Source organism: Trichosurus vulpecula, chromosome 2 (assembly GCF_011100635.1).
Source record: "Trichosurus vulpecula isolate mTriVul1 chromosome 2, mTriVul1.pri, whole genome shotgun sequence".
Classification (NCBI taxonomy): domain Eukaryota; kingdom Metazoa; phylum Chordata; class Mammalia; order Diprotodontia; family Phalangeridae; genus Trichosurus; species Trichosurus vulpecula.
The window spans coordinates 263342233-263362915 of record NC_050574.1 but is presented as its reverse complement, the minus strand read 5'-3'; the positions used below and the strand labels follow the sequence as shown (position 1 = coordinate 263362915).

The 20683-nt window shown below is 38.4% G+C and overlaps 1 protein-coding gene across 3 annotated transcripts in view; it reads right to left on the bottom strand.

Moving 5' to 3' along the window:
* Positions 1-20683, bottom strand: part of SPATS2L (spermatogenesis associated serine rich 2 like) — a 241613-nt gene that overhangs the window by 102278 nt on the left and 118652 nt on the right. For all 3 annotated transcript variants that reach the window (XM_036744739.1, XM_036744738.1, XM_036744740.1), the window contains exon 2: positions 5194-5255. In XM_036744739.1, the coding sequence (XP_036600634.1) occupies positions 5194-5232 (39 nt within the window). In that variant the 5' untranslated portion in view covers positions 5233-5255. The remainder of the gene's footprint in view (positions 1-5193; positions 5256-20683) is intronic.

Genomic DNA, 20683 nt, shown 5'->3' with positions numbered 1-20683 from the left:
GTGAAGACAACATCAATGGAAAGTACAGTTTAAAGGATATAATGATTGTGATATCAACCCCAGCAAGAAGGCTCATTTAAATCTGTATGTTTCTAATCATGAAAACAGACATTTAATCAAAAAACCAGTTGATCTGCTCAACAGGTAATGGTAAATGGATATATCAGATGTGTTAATAATTGAACTTTAAATCATGAGCTCTTTGCTTAAACAAAAACCTCTTGAGAGAAGAAATGGAATCATATCCATAGCACCTGGTATTGTATAATTCATACATTACAGAATTAGTGTACATTAGCTGAAACTGAAGTGATGGATGTCATCATCACCATCATAGGCAAGGAGTATTTTTAAGGATGTAATTGTTCACAGTATTTTGCTAGGCATCATTATAAGTTATATACTTCATTCTCTATGATCTTATAATTTTATCTATAAAGGAAAATTCCTATATTATTATCATTTATCAGAGCTGCGATGTCATTCCTATATGTGCTAGAAGGAGGTACAAGTCATTCATAAAAATATTCACAGAAACTAACAACTAAAGAAGACAATTTGCTCAAGGAAAACCAATGTAAAATTTTAAGCAATCATAGTTTCTCCATTATTTCTTTACAGTTTTCTCTTACCAAGTTAAGAAATCTAGTAATCTCCAAGCATACTAAAAACACATAATTCACTAAATGGATTAGAGGGACACATACATCCCTCATCATTTGGATTCACAATACTTATTATTATAACATTCATCCTCTTTCACAATAATGGCAATTTTTTATGAGTTATGCAAAGTACAATGATAAAAACACTATCATATGTGAATATATTTGCTGATGATGTATGTAAAAATTTAGCCATAAATTTCTAATTTGTATTCCTTTCACGCTGGCTAGAGATGTAGTAGTAGTAGTGGTAGTAATACAAATCCTAATATGCATTCCTTTCATATGGGTGAGGGATGTAATAGTAGTAGTAGTAGCAACAGCAGCAGCAGCAGCAGAAGTAGTAGTAGTAACTTCTCTTTATATAAGACCTTAAAGTTTACAAGATGCTACCTACATTGTCTCTTTTAAGTCTTAGACAAAACCAGGTGAGGTAAATATTATTATTATATTGTTCCATAAGATAGGAACTGATGTCTTGTTGACTTTAAGACCAGCACACTATCCACTAAACTATACTATATATTACACTGTGCTTTGAAGAAGGGTAAATAGGTTATTCCTATTTTCTTTTTTTAATTAGTTAATTTATTTATTTTTAATTTTCAACATTCACTTCCATAAGTTTTAAATTTTCTCCCCATCTTTGCCCCCTCCCTCCCCAAGACAGCCTGCAATCTGATATAGGCTCTACATGTACATGCCTATTAAACGTATTTTCACATTAGTCGTGTTGTATAGAAGAATTGTAATGAATGGGAGAAACCATGAGAAAGACAAACAAATAAAAAAAAAAAGAAAATAGTCTGTTTTCACTCTGCATTCTGACTCCATAGTTCTTTCTCTGGATGTGGATGGCATTTTCCATGATGAGTCCTTTGGTCCTTGCATTGCTGAGAAGGGCTGAGTCTGTCAAAATCAGTCATCGCATACTGTGGCTGTTATTCTGTACAATGTTCTCCTGATTCTGCTCCCTTCATTCAGTATCAGTTCATATGTCTTTCCAGGTTTTTCTAAAGTCTGCCTGCTCATCATTTCTTATAGCACAATAGTATTCCATTACATTCATATACCACAACTTGTTCAGCCATTCCCCAATTGATGGGCATCCCTTCAAGTTTTGGTTCTTGGCCACCACAAAAAGAGCTGCTGTAAATATTTTTGTACATGTGGGTCCTTTCCCCATTTTTATGATCTCTTTGGGATCCAGCCCTTAGAAGCCCTATTGCTGGGTCAAAGGTATGCACATTTTTATAGCCCTTTGGGGACAGTTGCAAATTGCTCTCCAGAATGGTTAGATCAGCTCACAGCTCCACCAACAGCGAATTAGTGTCCCAACTTTTCCACAACTTCTCCAACTTCTATCACTTTCCTGTTTTGTCATGTTAGCCAATCTGATAGGTGCGATGTGGTGCCTCAGAGTTGTTTTGATTTGCATCTCTCTAATCAATAGTGATTTATGGCATTTTTTCATATGACTATAGATAGCTTTAATTTCTTTTTCTCAAAACTGCCTGTTCATATTCTTTAACCATTTATCAGTTGGGGTGTTATTCCTATTTTCAAAGGAAAGAAGCAGGAGGAATTGGCAAGACATAGATCAGTGAGCATGCTTTTCAAGTCTAGCAAAATTCTAAAACATATTAATCAAAGAATGATTTGTGAACATTTCAAAAGGAAAGTACTGAAAACTAAAAGCCAGCACGACTATATCAAATATGGGCTATGCTAGACCAATCTTATTACTAGACCAATAGGTCAGGGGAATGCTGCAGATATAATAATACTAGATTTCAGCAAAGCACCTGGAAAACTCCCATGCCATCCTTGTGGAAAAGTGGAGTGATAAGGACTAGATGGCAATGCAGTTAGGGGATTTTAGAATTAGTTGAATTACTGGATGCCAAGAGTAATAAATAATGAGCAGGTAGACAGGAACCCAGAGGGAGGTTTCCAGTGGAGGGCCCCAGGGAATGCGGATTTTTCCCTTTTCTGTTTAACATTTTTAACATAGAATTGGTAGAAGGCATAGGAGGTATACTTATCAAATCAGAGGATGACATAAAGCTAGGAAGACTAGTTGGCACTTTGGAAGACAGACAGGATCCAAAAAGATCTTACTTAGAAAATCTAGTCTAGATCTAGGCTAGAAAAATGAGCTGAATCTAACAAGGTGAAATTTACCAAAAGGCAAGGAGGAATAGTGGATAGAGTGCTAGACCTAGAGTTAGAAAGAACTCTGCTCAAACCTACCTCAGACACTTATTAGTTTTAAGTGATTCTGGGAAAGTCATTTAACCTCACTTTTGCTTGATTTTCTCATCTGAAAAATGGGGGCACCTGCTTCATAGAGTTGTTGCCAAGATCAAATGAGATCTTTATATGTAGGGCGCTTTGTTAACCTTAAAATAATCATTATCATTTATCATCATCATCCTCATCTTCATCTCCAGCATTGTCTTTATCATTCTCAACTAGGATCAATGTAAAACTCTCTCCTTGGGTTTAAAAAATCAATTTCACGTGTCCAAAACTGTGACTAAGTTCCTATGAAAAAGATTTGGGTTTTTTAGTGGTATGCCAACTCAATATTAGTACTTAGCATGACATAGCAACTAAAGAGGTAATGCTATTTGAGACTGCAGTGAAAAAGGCATAGCATCTAGAGTATGGGGGAGGGAGGGAGGGAACAAGCGTTTATTAAGTATCGATGATGTACCAGGCAGTGTGTCAAATGCCTTACAAAATATTGTTTCATTTGATCCTTACAACAACTGTGGGAGGTAGATATTATTATCATTCCCTATTTTATAGTCAAAGAAACGAGGCTGATGTAGTTTAAGTGACTTGCCCAGGGTCATACAACTAGTAAGTATCTAAGATTGGATTTGAACTCAAATCTTCCTGATTCTAAGCCCAGCACATAGAGGATTGTGTATAAGTGCAATGACCAACTGGAATACATCCAAGAGAGAATGATAGGAGAATGGCATGTAGCCTAGAGCTCAATGTTTGGATGATGGAAATAAGAATGCTCAGTTTGTAGAAAAGAAGATTAGGGGAAGGCACTCCTCAGGTGTTTCAGGGGTCATCATATGGAAGAAGGACTAGACTTGTTTTGCTTGGACCTAGAAGGCAAGCTGAAGTTGTAGAGATGGGCACTGATATTAGAAAAAGAAAAAAAAAACTTCCTCCTAACATTTTTGAGGAATCCCAAAGTGAAATGGGCTGCCTCAGAATGCAGTGGGTCTTCAAGTAAAGGGTGGATGGAGACTTGGCAGAAATATTTGTTGTACATGTGATTCTTGCTCTGTTACAGGTTGGACCGGATGGATGCTGGGTTCCTTACCACCTCTAAGGATTCGTGATGATATAATCAGATCTAAGTAGTGTGGCCCAGTATGTGATAAAGACCAAAAGAACACAGTGTACTGGCAAGAAATGCTACAGAGATTCAGAGAAATGAGAGGTTGTTGTGGGTTGCAGTACCTGGGAAAGGCTTTACACAAAAGATAAGATCTCATGTAGGTTTTTAAAGGATATAGAATTAAAAATTAGCAATAAGGAGGGATGAGTGGAAGGATCAAAGTATGTACGTAGAGTATGTAGTCATAGAATTCATTTCTCACAAGGCTTGAGGCCAAAAATGCCTCATTCATTGGGGGAGACTCTTTCGATTACATTTAATTTATTTAATGGTGTTAAATATAATAATTTAAATTTAAATTATCTTAATTTAACCACATTTCTCAGAAGGCTATGCATGAGCACATGGCATGGCACCAACATCTTTTGCATACCATGATTGGGTAAGAAGGTTCTGCCACCTGAGAAAACTAAGTTGCATAGGTGTAGCTTTGCCACATCCCATTCTGGGGCATTTGGGGGCTCTAGCCCACTTAAAATGCTCGGCACTCAGCTGGAATTTCCTTCCCAGACTACCCTGCCAGTTTATTACTTTTTTTATGTTCACCCTGACTTCTGGGCCTCCTAATACATAATTTCTGGTTATCTCTCTGAATGACTATTTCTTGGCAGGTTACTCATTTTCCAAGACCAAACTATATAAAGGCTGCAGGCTGCAGGGAAGCAATCTGCTTGGATGAAACAATAGGTAAGAGTGGAAATGAAGAATTTTGCTTCTTTCTCAATACGTGGCATTTTGGGGAGCTATAGGAATTTGAAAATGGGGGTAAAAAGCACCTCAAAAATGTTAAAGGAAACAAGGTATTTGTATTTTTTCCCATAGCATGGAGTAATGAAAAAGGCACTAGACATGGATGCAGAAAGCATGAGTTCAAGTCCTGGATGTGACTTGGGGAAGTCGTTTAATACTTTGGCTTTCATTTTTCTTAGCTTACGTAAACACTCATTGATACACATGCATTCATACACACATATACACAGATGCAGGCATGTGCATATATATATATATATATATGCATGTGGATATATGTATTATTAATGGATACACATATCCATACATTGGGGGAGTTCCTGAAATATAGATATCATTACTTTATCCTACCTTTTCCTTGATATTCACATGAGTATTGAGTTCAGCCATTTTTCTCTCAGTGGAAAAAAGACCTATGAAGAAGAAAATAGAAGAAAGATTAACTTCACAATTCTACTGTTAACTTCTCCATGTTATTCTTGTATTTTTCCTATACCATAATATACAATTCCCTTCTGCTCAAGGCATAAATATTTCTTAATTTTTTTAAATTAAAAAACTATTTCAAAGCTAAAACTTTACTCCAAATATGTTCTATAAACACGTTGCAGTAACTCTTATAGACAATGTAATGACTTTTATTCAGATTATATGGAAATGAAACTAACAAAGATAGATGGACATAGATCCAAAATTTATTTCTTCATATTCTATATATATGAAAGAGTGGGAGTTAGAGGGAAATGAGGTTGGAGCTAAGATTGTACACATTTTTACTGGTCCAAAATGAATTATATTCATATTTGTCATTATGAAAATGCTTCTTGTTAAGTACCTAATTCATTTAGTAATCATTCAGTGTGTACTTGTGAGCTATGTAAGACTATGTGAGCAGTACAGGAAGAGGTAGTCCCTGACCTCAAAGAATTTACACTCTTTGAATAGTAAATACCATGTGAAAGCCAAATAAACAAAAAAGTTTTCTACACAGGATGCTTTTCTCCAAACCTGCTTGTTGAAATTACCCCAACTGAGAGGTTTAGGTCACATTTCTAATAGTGAAATATTTTTGTGTGTGTGTCAGGGGTATGGTTCAACTCTCCCTCTGCTCAATTACCAAGATTCTCTGGGCCCGATACCTTTATCAGGTAAAGAATACCTCTTTGGTTGTTATAGAATCAAGCGATCTATCAATGAACATGATATGTAACAAGACTGTATCCTGAGGAATGAATTTTTTTGCTTGAGTCAAGCAGGAAAAAGAAGAGCAACTGGCAAATCACACAAGCCAGCCAGCCTCCAGGAATATTACAGAGTGAACAATTTCAGCAGTTCCCTGGTTAAGAGGGGTCCAAGCCAGTGGTGGACGATTTAATCTTGAGATCTGAGGATTCTAGTTTGAGTCAAGCCCCTGAGAAGAAACTGCTCTTGGGAGGCGAGAATGCGGGGGTAGTTTCACACTATTTCTCCTCTCACTTCCACTGACCATGTCACTGGAGAGGAGAGCACAGCAAGAAATGACATTCCCAAATGAGGGCAGAGAGACACATCGAGAACAAACATGGGCACAGACAGGTATAGGAGGACAGCCATCCAAGAGAGCAAGCAGCTTCAGGGAGTGTGACTCCCATGGCAGGGGGAATGCTGGATATGGAACCTTGAAAGGTGCTGAACCTCAGAGCCCAGCAGAGAATTATACGTAAGGAGAACTTTATGAGGACTCTACAAAGAGAAGAGAAGATTTCTAGTAACTAGGAGTTAGGAAGCATTCCATTGCCACCTGTGGTCACTACATGTGTGCCTTTCAACTGCACTTTAATTTGAGGCTACTCTTTCCAGGGACTGTGTGTGTGCGCAAAGGCAGGGCGTGCTTCCCATTTTTTGGGCAGGAATTTTTGTGCCCACTGTCTTCCTATACCATCTTATTAAATATCTTTGTTAAGAGCTAATTAAGGCTACTGGCTGTTAATTAATAGGAAGTACAGCAGTTGGGGATCATGAGCAACAGGACCAGAAACCTCAGTTCGTCAGGGTTATCTCTAGAATTCTGAGTACGTAGTAAAGCTAGCATTCGAGCTGGCCTGCTGATCAAGTGGGAGCTGGGGAAGCAGAACCCCAGGGAGTACCACCCGAACACCTAATCTAAATTTGTCACAGCTATGGAAAATCACTGCTAAGTTTTCAATGTCTTTGAGCTCCTCTAAGCAAAGGATAAAAGGCTCAAAATGGAGAAGTAAATGAGTCATAATACAGGGGAAAGATAATGAGGGAGGCCCAGAGGGTCATACATTAGATACATTTAACACTTTAGTCAAACAACAATTAAGTAATGGCTATTGATACCCATTTCTGTAATTTTCTGTAAGTTTTTGCCATACGTAGTTTTCTTGGGGGGAACTAAAACACACTTTAAACAACTGGTAAATATATTCTCAGTTTCCTCTCAAGAGGTTAAAATGTAATTTCAAATGCAGTTTTGTTGTTCCTGAGTTGAAAGACCGGGAAAGTGAAGCTTTAGTTCTGTGACCACTCAATAAACTCTTTCCAAAACAAGAATTTAAAGAGGAATTCTACTTCATAATGTTATCTACATGCTGTTAGTTTGTAGACAGTCTAAAAACATTGTGATTTTTTAAAACATCTTCCTCCCTTTTCACTCCTTTGTTTCCATCACTGCAGAAGCAGAAATAGGCTTTATAGATTTGTAGTACATCTGGTATTTTCTTTGTTTCATTTATTGCCACAGCCAAAGAATACATCATCAAGTGGCCTGCCTGCTGGTGATAAGACAGCCCACATTTATCTATACTGGTCTTCAGAAAGCAGCTAGTCAATTTCTAGGAATATGTATTAGCGGTCCAGTGACCAATGAGTGGACATATTGTTGGAGGGGATGAAACAGGTCAATCTTAATATTCTCACTATAAAGAAAACTAGAAGAGGAATGGAAATTACAACTAAATGTAAAGACACTCACAGGTTCTCCTAAGAAAAGCTAATAAATGAGCAAATGAGGTTAGTTTTATTTTATGTACAAAGGCAAGAATAATCCATAATATTATAGGCCACTTGTTCATCTTGTATTACCAAGCTCATGATAAGCATTTGCAAAAAGACCACCCTGAAAATAATTACAATTTATGCAGCAACATCTGTTGCTAGGGATAAAGAAGTAGAGAAATTCTACAGAGAATTTGATAAGAGCATCTAAATTGTCAATATCTAACGTTCATTGGGCTTCAATGTAAAGGCTGGCATAGGGAAAGATGGTTAAAATATGTTGGAAGATGTGGTTCAGAAATAAGAATCAAGAGAAGTCAAAACTATACAAAAGTTTCACACATACTCATGAATTAATTTTTAGAAGATAGTTGGGATGATACACATGTGGCCTATGTTGAATTGCTTGCCTTCTTAGGGAGGGTGGGTGGGGAAGGAAGAGGGGAGAGAATTTGGAACTCAAAGTTTTAAAAGAAGATGTTAAAAAAAAGGTGTTTTTGCATGCAACTAGGAAGTGAGATATACAGGCAATGGGACATAAAAATCAACCTAGCCCTACAAGAAAGTAAGGGAAAAGGAGATGGGGGGGGCAGTGGGGTGACAGAAGGGAGGGCTGACTGGGGCAATCAGAGGGCAATCAGAATATATGCTATCTTGGAGTGGGGGAGGGTAGAAATGGGGAGAAAATTTGTAACTCAAAATCTTGTGGAAATCAATGCTGAAAATGAAAAAAAATGAATAAATAATAAATGTTTTTTTTAAAAATAAGGTAGTTGGGAGATTCTGGACATGGTGAGCACCAAATAGCATTACAAAAAATTAAACAGGTTATACTCTAATATTCAATCAGTTAATGAGTATTAATTAGGTGGCTTTTATGTATCAGGCATTGTGTCGGGGATAAAAAGAGAAATAGCAAATAGCAGCATGACTCATTTTTGAACCAGATATCTGTGTATATTGTTAAACTATTTACTTGTTACATTAAAGAACAAAATTAATACCAAACTAGAAGTGTAAAAACAAGAAGCTATGGTGCACAAGTGAGAAAACTCCAGTCTGACAGATTTAAATAAGCTAGTGGCACTGGAAAATAGGAAGTAGATAAAAGAACAATCATTTAAACAGACACCATTTAAATAGCTAGGTGGTGCAATGGATGAAATACCAGGTCTGGAGTCAGGAAAACTTATCTTCCTGAGTTCAAAGCTGACCTCAGACACTTACTAACTGTATGACCCCTGGCAAGTCACTTAACAACCCTGTTTGCCTCAGTTTTCTCATCTATAAAATGATCTGGAAAAGGAAATGGCAAATCCCTCCCCTATCTTTCCCAAGAAAACCCCAAAAAAGGGGTCATGAAGACTTGGACACAAATGAAAAATGACTAAACAGCAATAATTTCTGAAGGAAGTTTAACCAATCCGGATCAATTTCCACAATAAAGGGACCCAAAGGGCCTAGAAAATGCCTCAGTCAGCAAGCTATCCCTTCTCTCCACACAAAAAGATAGGGAACTGTGGGAAATACTGTTTTAGAATACAGACTCATTTATAAAATTTTATAAAGGAAGATAGTGGAAGATTGCAAATACTATTGCCTCACAGAATAGAGAGAAGCAGTAGAAACAGCTTTATAGAAAGCTTTATAAGAGATTCAACTGCAGGATCATGACAAGGGCACTTTAAGATGAATGTGAAGGGAATACAATGAATAGGGGAAAATGGGAAAGATCGCGAAGATGCCTAGGACAAGATCTTTTCTTTATCAACGACAGAGGAACCACTACAGTTTAGATGACGATTATAGTCTCTAATATGTTGCACGAACAAGTAGGAATGGCACTAAAGAAAACCAGGGTGGGAAGAGCTCTTAAACTGGACCAAGTATATACAGAGGACATCCCTGCTGCAGTGGATGTAATTTTGAGAGCACTGAGGAATCAATTTTGTATTGGCAATGTATTGGTAAAGAACCGGCTATCAAAGGCTTGGGAAATAATTCAGACCTTAGTATTGCCAAAAATATGTCAACTGAGAAAATACCAATAACTGTGCTCATATCTGCTTTCCCATCTCTATAAAATTTTATCAGATTTTCTGCACACACATAAAGAACATCCAGATGAGATAGGAGAAGCTAACAGGGCAGGCTTTTACAAACAATATTCTATAGTAATACCAAATTCTATCATGTTTATAGTTTTTTAATCTAAAAGTCAGGTCCTCCTGACTCCAGGGCCAGTGCTCTACTCACTGCACCAACTATCTGCCCCTGGCCTAACTATTCTAACAGGAAAAAACCAAGTGATTGAAGAATACCTATTGAGCAGTCTATGACATACAGTTGATTGGTTCACCAGTGGATATATTTTGGGCAGATAATTCATGATAAATTGGAGTAAGAGTGAACTAGATTGAATTTGGAAAATTATACACTGCTTTTAATGATCACAATCTTCCCCTTGAAACAAAGGCCACTTTTAACAACATCAATAGGCCATTTTTAAAAACATCAATAATCTTTTAGTGATGTCCAATATGGCTATGAGTCCAGGAATCCTGAAGAACTAAAGTTGAAGCTTACTCAGATGGTAAAGGAAAGACATTTAGTGGGTATAAAATAGGCTGAAGAATATTGCCAATGAAAAATTTTACACAATAAATGGCATAAAAGATTCAAAGATTTGACTTTGAAAAAAGTCAGAGATATATGACCAGAAAAGGAGGTGGTTAAGTCACATAGTGAGAAGAAAGGATAACAGTTGCATTGCCCATTTGATCCATTGGTATCTATATACTTTTAAGAGATCTTGAAGAAGGGCCCTAGCATGTTTGGTGGACCCCCTATGGAGGACTGAAGGGAAGATGTGGACAAATGTGACACTCAATGAGAAGGCATGGATGAGTTGTAATCTGTACCTCTGCAGGGAATAGCCACTTCAATGAGGATAGATTCCCTCCAAGTATTAAAGTAAGGTAACTCTCAGAGGCAGAAATAATTTATTTTTAGAGTCTTCAAAGTGGTCTACATACATCCTACCTCCCTGGAGAGAGAAACTCTGTATATTCCCTCCCCGTACAGTCAGCTCTTTTTACACACTCCATAAATAATCCTCTTCTACTTAGGAGACCCTCTGCAAATAACTCCTTCCCAAGAGGAAATTTCATATCTTCTACCTTGACAGGTGGGAAAAAACAACCAACCTAGCTATTAAATAGCAGTTGGCATTTATCCTCATCTACTCCTCCACTTGATATTCAAAATGGATTCTAGTTACTTTCTGGTATCTTTTATAGTCACTAATGGTGTATAATGTGAAAAGGTAGAGAGAAATGGGAGCGGGGGAAGGAAGAAAAACATAAAGAATATCTGAGTGGATGTTTCCAGGGAACAGAATAAAAGTGAAAAATTGAATCAGTTCTATGGATATTTTGCCTCCATTGTTTCCAAAGATCTGGACATTTCAAAGTATCTAGGTGCTTTTCTTTTCACTTTTCATCTTGAGGTTTTGGCATCATGGGGAAATCTAAATTCTTCTCTGTGTGTCATAGAGGAGATTTACAAAGGCTTCTTCCCTGTGATTCATTTCTATCGTATATAACCAAAAGATCTGGAAGGTCTGACTACCCCCCACCTTGTTAAGGTGGCCTTGTGAACCCTAAGTGATCCAGGGCCTTGTCTTTCATGGGATCATGTAGAAAGGTCACAGTGAGTTGAACCAACTGAATCTTTACAGCATATCTAAGTTAGCCATTGTAGTTATAAGGATTCTATAAGAGACAGAATTAAAACAAACAAACCAAACTTCAGGTGGCCCTTGTGATGGCTGGGGTTTGGGTAGGGCCAGTGTTCCTTGAAATGGGATGTCACAAGACACAGGAAAATCATGGATTTCCATGAGGACACAAGATTAGAGAGAGCCAAAGTGGAGGTCAGAAAGAACTATTGTGCCTATGTGTGGATTCAAAAGCGGAAGGGATGTTCCAGCTACACCAGACTTCTTGCTGATCCTCACAGGTGATGCTCCATTCTAAGAGATCAAAAAGTCTTCAAGACTCAAAGATATGAATCTCCTATGGTAGGATTTCAAGCACAATTTCAAGCTACCACTGTGGCTGGGGATTAGGGGTCTTGGGGGGAAGGAGGGGAGGAGGGGTTCTTTCTGTTGCCCATAAAAATCACCCAACATAGAGGGTATAGATGCTATCTGTTTGGGTTGTTGCTGAGGTGACGACTATGTTAGAACAACTCAAATATTTGGGAAAGTGAACCAGTCAGAAAATAAGTTAGGAAAAGCAATAATTCCTGTATACAGCATGCTGAAATAGAAAGACTCTCGTGCACTTGATATTGCAAGACCTGATTTACAATTCTGGTTATACCTTTAGCCAGAGAAAGTCATTAAAACTCTCCAGGCTACAGCTTCTTTATTTGTAAAAACGGGGGATGGGCTACATGATCTCTAAGGGTCCTTCCAGTTTTGTAATTCTATCATTCAATTGGTTGTTTTTCTTCCCCTCCGATGCTTGGAGAAGAATGCATCTGACATGTAACGGTGTCTCATCATACATGTCTTTAAGCCCTACATGTTATTTCTCACAACACACCTCTGCTGTCCTGATGAGCCTACTTCCAGAAACAGTCTCAAGCTGTTCTCTAGACCGTTTCTTTATAATCTAAACACAAGGGATAGGAATCTAAGTATTTCAGCATGTGCTTCAGCATCCATGTGTAGGCCCTGGAGAGGGGAGGAGGAAATTTTCCTTCATAATTTTATGCTTACTTTTTCAACAATGGGGCAAATTTTCTCCCTATGCACTCAGCACTTTTCCCTCCTACTCTATAAATATACCTACCCCATTTAGTAAACACTTTGCAAGTGACTGAATCTCAACAGTGAACTCTATTTTCTCTTCTCTGGCAGGTGGAGAAAGCAGTGTGGAAAAGAGAGGATTGTAGAAAAGTGGTCAAAGGATACGAACAGTTTTCTGAAGAAGAAATGAAAATGATCATAGGAAAAAAATGTGTCCCAAGTCACTAGTAATTCAAAATGAAAATTAAAACATCTCTGAGGTTTCAACCCACACTCAGGAGACTAGTAGACAATAAAATCCCAAAGTAATTAATGTTGCAGGGATTATGATACGATAGGACAATAATATAAAGCTGGCTGAGCTGTGAATTGGTTTCGTAATTCTAGAAAGAAGTGGAAAGTAGCTAGGAAAGTGATGAGAGTGATAATATTCAGTGATACCACTAACTATTTATGCCAAAGAGGCCAAAGTCAAAAGAAAATGGGCCATTTATATGGAAATATTTGAAGCACATTTTTTTTTGTTTACAAACAACTGGAAACGAAGTGAGTGCTCACTGACGGCGGAACCAAATTATGGTATGTGGATGTGAAGGTATAATCTCATTTGATCCTTATAACAACCTTGGGAGGTAGCGGCAATTATTATCCCTGTTTTATAGAAGAAGAAACTGAGGCAGAGAGGTTAAGTGACATGCCCAGGGTCACACAGTCAGTAAGTGTCAAGACAGGATGTGAATTAAGATCTTCTTGACTCCAAGTCTAGAGCTCTATCTCCTATGCCACCTAACTTCCAATTACCACAACAGACAACCACAAAAGATATCTCAGAATTCAGATTACTGCAATGACCAACAAAGACTCTAAAGAGGTGGTAAAGAAACATACCTCTGTCTTCTCAGTAAAGAAATATTGGCTGTAGGCAAGACTGTGACAGCAAATGCCTAACAACCTGCTTCTCCAAAAAAGTAAATGTAGACAGAACACACTTTCAAGCTTAATGTGGGGGTCAGCTAGGTGGCATAGTGGATGGACCACTACCCTTGGAGTCAGGAGGACCTGGGCTCAAATGTGACCTCAGACATTTACTAGCTGTATGACTCTGGGCAAGTAACTTAATGCTGATTACCTAAAAAAAAGCTTAATCTGCATTATTGACATTTTCTCTGTCACTTTCTTAAGTCTAGGTAATAAACAAAACAACAAATCAAGTCTGTAACATTTGTCGATTTCTGAGGTGTAAATGCTTACTCTGAAAATTTAACTATTGGCTCTCAGCCATCTGAGCTGGCTCCAACACACCCCTGCCTATGGTATGGAATTTGGCATATGCAGTCAGACAGACATCAGCAAAGCTAGAACAACGGACAGGGCACACTGCCTCTGCAGAAGACCTGGATATAAATTCCTAAGTGATTTTATACAAATCGTTTAACCATCCTGGGCCTCAATTTCTTCATTTGTAAAATGATGGAGCTGTACTAGATAACTTCTTTTCATCTTTTCCATCTCTAATGCATGTCTTGGTTTGTTTTTCCTGATTGCATTTCTTTGTTACAAGGCAGGTTTCTATTGTGGGGTTGGTAGCGGCAAACTCCTCTTCCTGAGTTCAGATCCACTCTCAGACATGTACTAGCTGTGTGACCCTGGGCAAGTCACTTAACTCTGTTAGCTTCAGCTTTCTCCTCTGTTGTGTTTTGTCCTTCATTTTCAAAGAGGACCATGACATCAGGGAAATGATGACATGACTTGCAGTTGACTTTGATTTGAGTGAGGGAGGGCTGCGCAAGGTCACCAGCCTCACTTTCTCCTCCAGAGCCATCTGGGTCCAGTGACCAGATATTCATCAGGATGATTGGAGATGGCCCAGGATGCAATGGGGGACCCTGTCCCTTTTAGGCTAAGGCCTTTTCATGTCCTCATTTAGAGTGAGGCAATGCCCATTCAGTGAATAGGCCTCTTTAAGAAGTGAGTTAAGGGATGGCTCCTTTAATTAGAAAAAAAGGAAAAAAAAATCAAGCTGGGAGGGGAAAACCCTCAGGGTTTCTGTTCCAAAGACAAACAGTTACCATTGACATTCACTCTAAACCAGGAGGGCCCAAAATGCAGCCATCCCAAGTCCTCATCTGTAAAACCAGCTGGAGAAGGAAATGGCAAACCACTCTACTATCTTTGCTAAGTAAATTCCAAATGAGGTCATGAAGAATCAGACAGGACTGAATAAGTGACAGACAACAAAACTGGCAAATAAGAGAGATTAAAAAAAAAAACTAAAAGACAATAAAACTTTTTTTTTAAACCAAGCAGCGATGGGCTGGTTGAGAAGTCTTCCTCATCTGCTCTTCCACTCTTCCCCTACTCCTTGTTTCAGGATGGATCTCTTCTTGAGTCTCATTCTATAGCCAATTAACACAGCACAGCTGGGTGGTTTCAAGGCTATTTATCATTCAGAAATCTCAGATGAGAACTCATGGCACACCGCTATTATGAGGAAGAACATTACTGTGATTACACGCAGTAGATGCTCTCTCCTATTTTCTCACTTTTTTAGCGCCCCTAAAGCTTCCTTTGGTAGCTTCTTACTTTCAGGTCATTGGTGTCAGTAACAGGCAAGGGATGAGAAGATCTTAACTGACAGTCCTTGAAAACTCCCACTGGAGATATCACTGCAATATAGAAACTATGAGTAATATAAATTGGCTGGAGCACTGGACTTGGAGTCAGGAAGACCTGAGTTCAAATCCTACCTCAGATACTTACTAACCTTTGGCAACCCATTTAACCTCTCTTAGCCTCAGTTCCCTCAGTTGTAAAATGGTTATAATAATTGCATCTACCTCACAGAATTGTTCAAAAGATTAAATGATATTATGTGTGTATATACATACACACACACGCACACACACATAAATATATACACACACAAATGTAGATGTATTTTTTAAATAAATTATTTATATCTTTTCAAAAATGCACTATACGTTATTATTTGTTACAAACTCTAATTAGGTGAACTGTAGGAAATCAAGAGTTTAAGTGACTTTATTTGGCCAATACAAGGGACTAGTAACGAACCTAGAGAAGAGTGTGGATTAGTGGAAACAAGCTTTCCCCTTCTTACTGGCACTATGCTCCTAGGCCTCCACTAGCATCATGTTCCCTTCCAGCCATTTAAAAGGATCCCAAAGTTCCTTTTGGGCACTGATCCGTATTTCAGACTTTTCCTCATCCCTTTTCCCCCATAAACATTTCTCTGTGTTACATCAGGGCCTGGTGCTACTCCCTCAGGTAACATCGCTGCTTCTCTCCCTTAACTCATAGAAACAGGCAAACAGCTGGGCATACCACTTCTGAAAGGACGCCGACTCCTGAGTGAGACAAGAATGTTGCAGATTTCAGGCATGGTGGCAAGTGGCCCTTTAGGACTCCCTAGACCACACCATGAAGGTGACTGGCCATGGCTGCCTAAAGGAGGTACCCATTTCACTGTTACTGTTGAGCATTCAGGATCTGACCTTCCCATAAAGACCATGGAAGAGTTCTGATTTCTGGTGTTGCTGGAATGTCCTTAGTTTGGAACATTCTCAATTTACCAACAAATGAGAAATTGAATGTATTCAACTACAACTATAAAAGCTCCTTGCTTATCTATTAATGTAAACAAAATCAAGAGGTCCAGAATAAAAATCAAATCATGTCCTTGATGTAATTTTAATGAGTCAGTGTGATTGAGAAAATATTTTTAAAACTATAATTTATCTTTCAGTAATAACATCATAATGTAATTCACATCTCCTGATTTTCACATATATTCTTGGGGAAAAAATCTTAAAAATCAATAAAATGCCTCTTGGTTCTTAATTCGCATGTCTTGAGATTTCATTTCATTTTAGAAATATGTATTCTGTAGTCATAAAAATCCATTTTTATAAAAAAAAATACAGCAAAACCCAAAGAAAATCAACTTCATTATTTTGGTAAATCATCAGAATGGTTCTCCCTATTCCCCTTTGCTATATTTGTCAAGTTATTAAATGAATAATCCATAAATGTGGCTATAGGATAGGCTCAATTTCTAAAAGTGAGTGATGTCCTAATTGTTACTCAATTCAAATCAACAAATGTTTATTGAATACCAATTGTGTTTAAGGCAATATTTTAATAAAGAAGATACAAAGACAAATAAGGCCCAGCACCTTGTCCTCAAGACACTCACAATCCAGTAAGAGAGATGAGACTTATACACAAGTAACTATCGAGGTAGGGTGGTATAAGTTGGAATCAGGAGACCTGAGTTTAAATCATGGCTGCAACGGTTATTAGTCATGTGACCCTGACCAAACTAGTTACCTTCTCTGAGTTTCTATTTTCTCCTCTGCAAAATGGGTATATAAGCACTTTCACTGCCTAACTCAGAGGACTGTGCATTGTAATCCCCAAAGTGCTACATAAATGTGAGCTATTATTACCATGAGGTTTTGTGGCCAGTGCCTGGCGTAGTTATCTGGCACATGGTAGGCATTTAATAAATGTTTGTTGAGTTCCACTGACTTACCTTATAAGAGCTGAGCCTTTTCTAATCTGGTATTGTTTTGTTACAGAGGCTATGCCAGCAGAGAGAAAGCTAATAGTGTGAGCAAAGCCACAGGAAGGGGAATATGCACGGCCAACGCAAGGTAAAAATCCAAACTGACATGTTTTCTATTCAAATATTTTTACCTAAAGTCACAGTTAACCCTTATACTTCAGGGATCTATGATTTTGCCTACGTGGGCAGTCCTTCCACTAATGTTGATCATAGTCTCATTAGGGCTTAATAAAAGGTATTCATCAGGTGCTTTGACCACAAGACTCATGACCCTGTAGCTAAACTGGTGATGAGTCTCTCTAGACTCTGCTAGGCAGATCCTTGGATGAAAGACATACAGCCTATGACTAAGTCCATACCTGGGGTCTTTTCAGTTTGCTAATATCTTTCTGAGCTTGTACTCCTTTCTCATTACCTATTAAGAACCTAAGGTCATTTTCATGCCATGATAAAGAATCAGAATAAAACTTCAGTAAAGCATCATAGCTAATAGCAATCAGAAATTTTATGGACTTATTTCAAAGAGAAAAATTTTAACATAAAAAACTACATAAATGGGAGAAATTGTATTATTTTAGGAGATTTAATTAATAAATCCAAGGAAAGATCATTCAGGAGACAACACAGTCAATTCCAAATTTTGAGTTAAAAATGCATTACTTTCCTTATCAATTGGTGTGTATTTTGACAGAGTAGTTGAATTTCTGTGCATTCCATGATCATTTTTAGTGCCATTTACTTTCTTTGTTTTCATAGTATTTCAGCCAGAATTAGGACGGTGTAGACTGGGATTTTTGAAGGCATGGTCCCATTTAGGGATGCCTAGATTGCAGTTGGAACTTTTGGCAACTCCCCTCTACTCCAGCCCCATCTCCCTTTCCCTCCCTCAGTTACTAAGGAATAGGTCCAGTTTGGTATCGTCTAATACTCATTCAGTGTTTCTGAAGCTATCTTCTAGTTTACCTTGCATCCCCAAACTGCTATCTAGAACTTTCTTCCTGTGTTAGAACAGCGGAAGGACATATAACAGAGGCTCCTGAAGCTGTGCCTTCCTCTAAATGGCCACCTAGGTGTCATGCAGACTCAGGTCAGCCAGCAAAGGTCTTTGTTGGTGGTATGTTACAAGTTTCTTTTAATGTGATGTAAAAACCAATGAAAACCACTGACAATTCAGCTAGTCAGTGACATTTGTGGGGAAAGGAAAAGGGATTACTTTATTTCCCTTAAAGTCTAGCTTCCAGACCCTCGAAAACATGTGCATTTAGTGAAGGAGATGGAGGAGGACACAACTGTCATTCACAGATTCCTTTCTTTGGGCTTGGTGGTGGTTCAACTGCTTGGCTTGGTCCTCAGGAGTTATTTTTGTGATCTTGTGTTCTTTTGGTGCAAATGAAAACATTTATTTTCAGTTTAAATTTAAAAAATGTTACTTCTTTTCTGAATCATGTTGTCTGTGTGGCTCACAAAGAAAAAAAACTGCTAAGTATGAAATACTGAGCCTGAGCACTTCAAAATCCTTGGTCAACTGGCCAACTGTCTGCTTCCTTTTATTTTTAAGCAGATGGGCCTATCATCCAACCATATGTCTCTTTTGAACAAGTTTTCATGTAAAATAATATATATTATTGTTGTGAAAGGATCATTAGTTTACAGGACAGGGAAGAGTGTTGGAATCCCTTTTGTTTAAGGCTTTGGGGGCTTTCTTTCTTTCTTTCTTTCTTTTTTTGCTGAATTTGACAATTATTTCAGCTTCTTTGAAAGATTCCCTGTTCTAAAGGCTAAGAAATGATATCCCCATTAGTGTAAGGAAAAGTACTGGGGAGAGCCAAGAGCTTTCAAAGTTGTTTCATGTTAAATTTGAAAGGGGAAGAGAAAGCAGGGAGAAAGAAGGAATAAGCACTTATTTGCACCTACTATGTGCCAGTCACTATACTAATCACTTTACAAATATTATCTCATTCGATCTTCACCACAACCCCATTTTACAGTTGAAGAAACTAAGGCCAACAGAGGTTAAATGACTTGTCCAAGGTCACACAGTGTCTGAGGTGGGGTTTTAAATTAGGTCTTCCTGACTGCTGTCCCAGTGCTCTTTCCACTGCCTTACCTAGCTGCCTTTCGAGATCATTTGATCCAACCCGCTCGTTTCATAGATGAAGTAACAGAAGCCCAGAGAGGCCATTGCAAAGCCTTCGCCAAGAGACAATGGTTGTTCACACCTGTAATCCATGCTACAAGGGAGTCTGATGGACAGTTTGAGCTCAGGAATGGAGCTATACCTCACTAAGCTAGTTGGGTACTCCCTAAGTCTGGTATCAAGAGTGTGAGCTCCCGGTAGTGGGGACCACCAGGCTACCTCGAGGGCAGGGGAGGGGGAAACCAGTCTAGGCTAGAAATGAAGCAGGTCAAAGCTCTCATGACGATGAAGTGATATTGGGGCTCTGAGTGGCAGCTGCCCTTCCAGCCCCAGCAAGAAAAGGAGACCCTGTCTCAAAATAAAATAAAATAATGACAACAACAACAAAACCTTCATCTTCCTGGGCCTCAGTTTCTCCATTTCTAACATGTAAGGATTGTACTGGACGATCTCTAAAATCTCTTTCAGGTCTAAAGTTCTACGACTCTATGGGGCAAAGAGACTTACTTAAGGTCACATAGTTTTTGGTGGGAGAGGGCAGACTAAAAACTTGGGTATCCTGATTCTTAGTCCTAATATTCTCTTAATAATACTACGATGCCTTAGAATCACAGAATCAGAGAATTTCAAATTTGGAAGAAACCTCAGGGGTCATTTAGTTCTTTTTACCAGGCTCTTCTTTTTTTAGGTTGATGGCAAGTGTTGAATACTTTTTTTTAAAGAAAAAACAACTCAATAAGGACTACTGGTAAAAAAGAAGAACAAAACCAAACCCATTTCTCACAGCATTCTCCAAACATATATTCTTTGTGCTTAATAGCTTACAGAGAAGGAAAGGAGGCAGTGGGTTTCAGATTTAGAATGAGCAAAGTGATCCCAGGAGTATTTCCGACCCAAATGGTTAAAAAATAGAGTGTGATCATGTCTACACAGGGAATAACAGAATTACAGGTGAGCAGAGCATATGTATTATGTTAAGGTAGGTGGCTTGGTGAATAGAGTGCCAGGCCGAGAGTCAGGAAGACCCCTCTTCCTGAGTTCACATCTGGTTTCAGATACTTACTGTGTGACCCTGGGCAAGTCACTTAACCTTGTTTGCCTCAGTTTCCTCATCTGTAAAATGAATTGGAGAAGAAAATGGCAAATCACCCCAGTATCTTTGTCAAGAAAAAACCCAAATGGGGTCATAGTCAGACGCGACTGAAAAAATGACTGAAGTGATGAGTAAGCCAGAAGCTTGAAGCACAGGCCTGTCCTTCCTCCCTCTCTCTCTCTCTCCCTCTCTCTCTCAGTCTCTCTC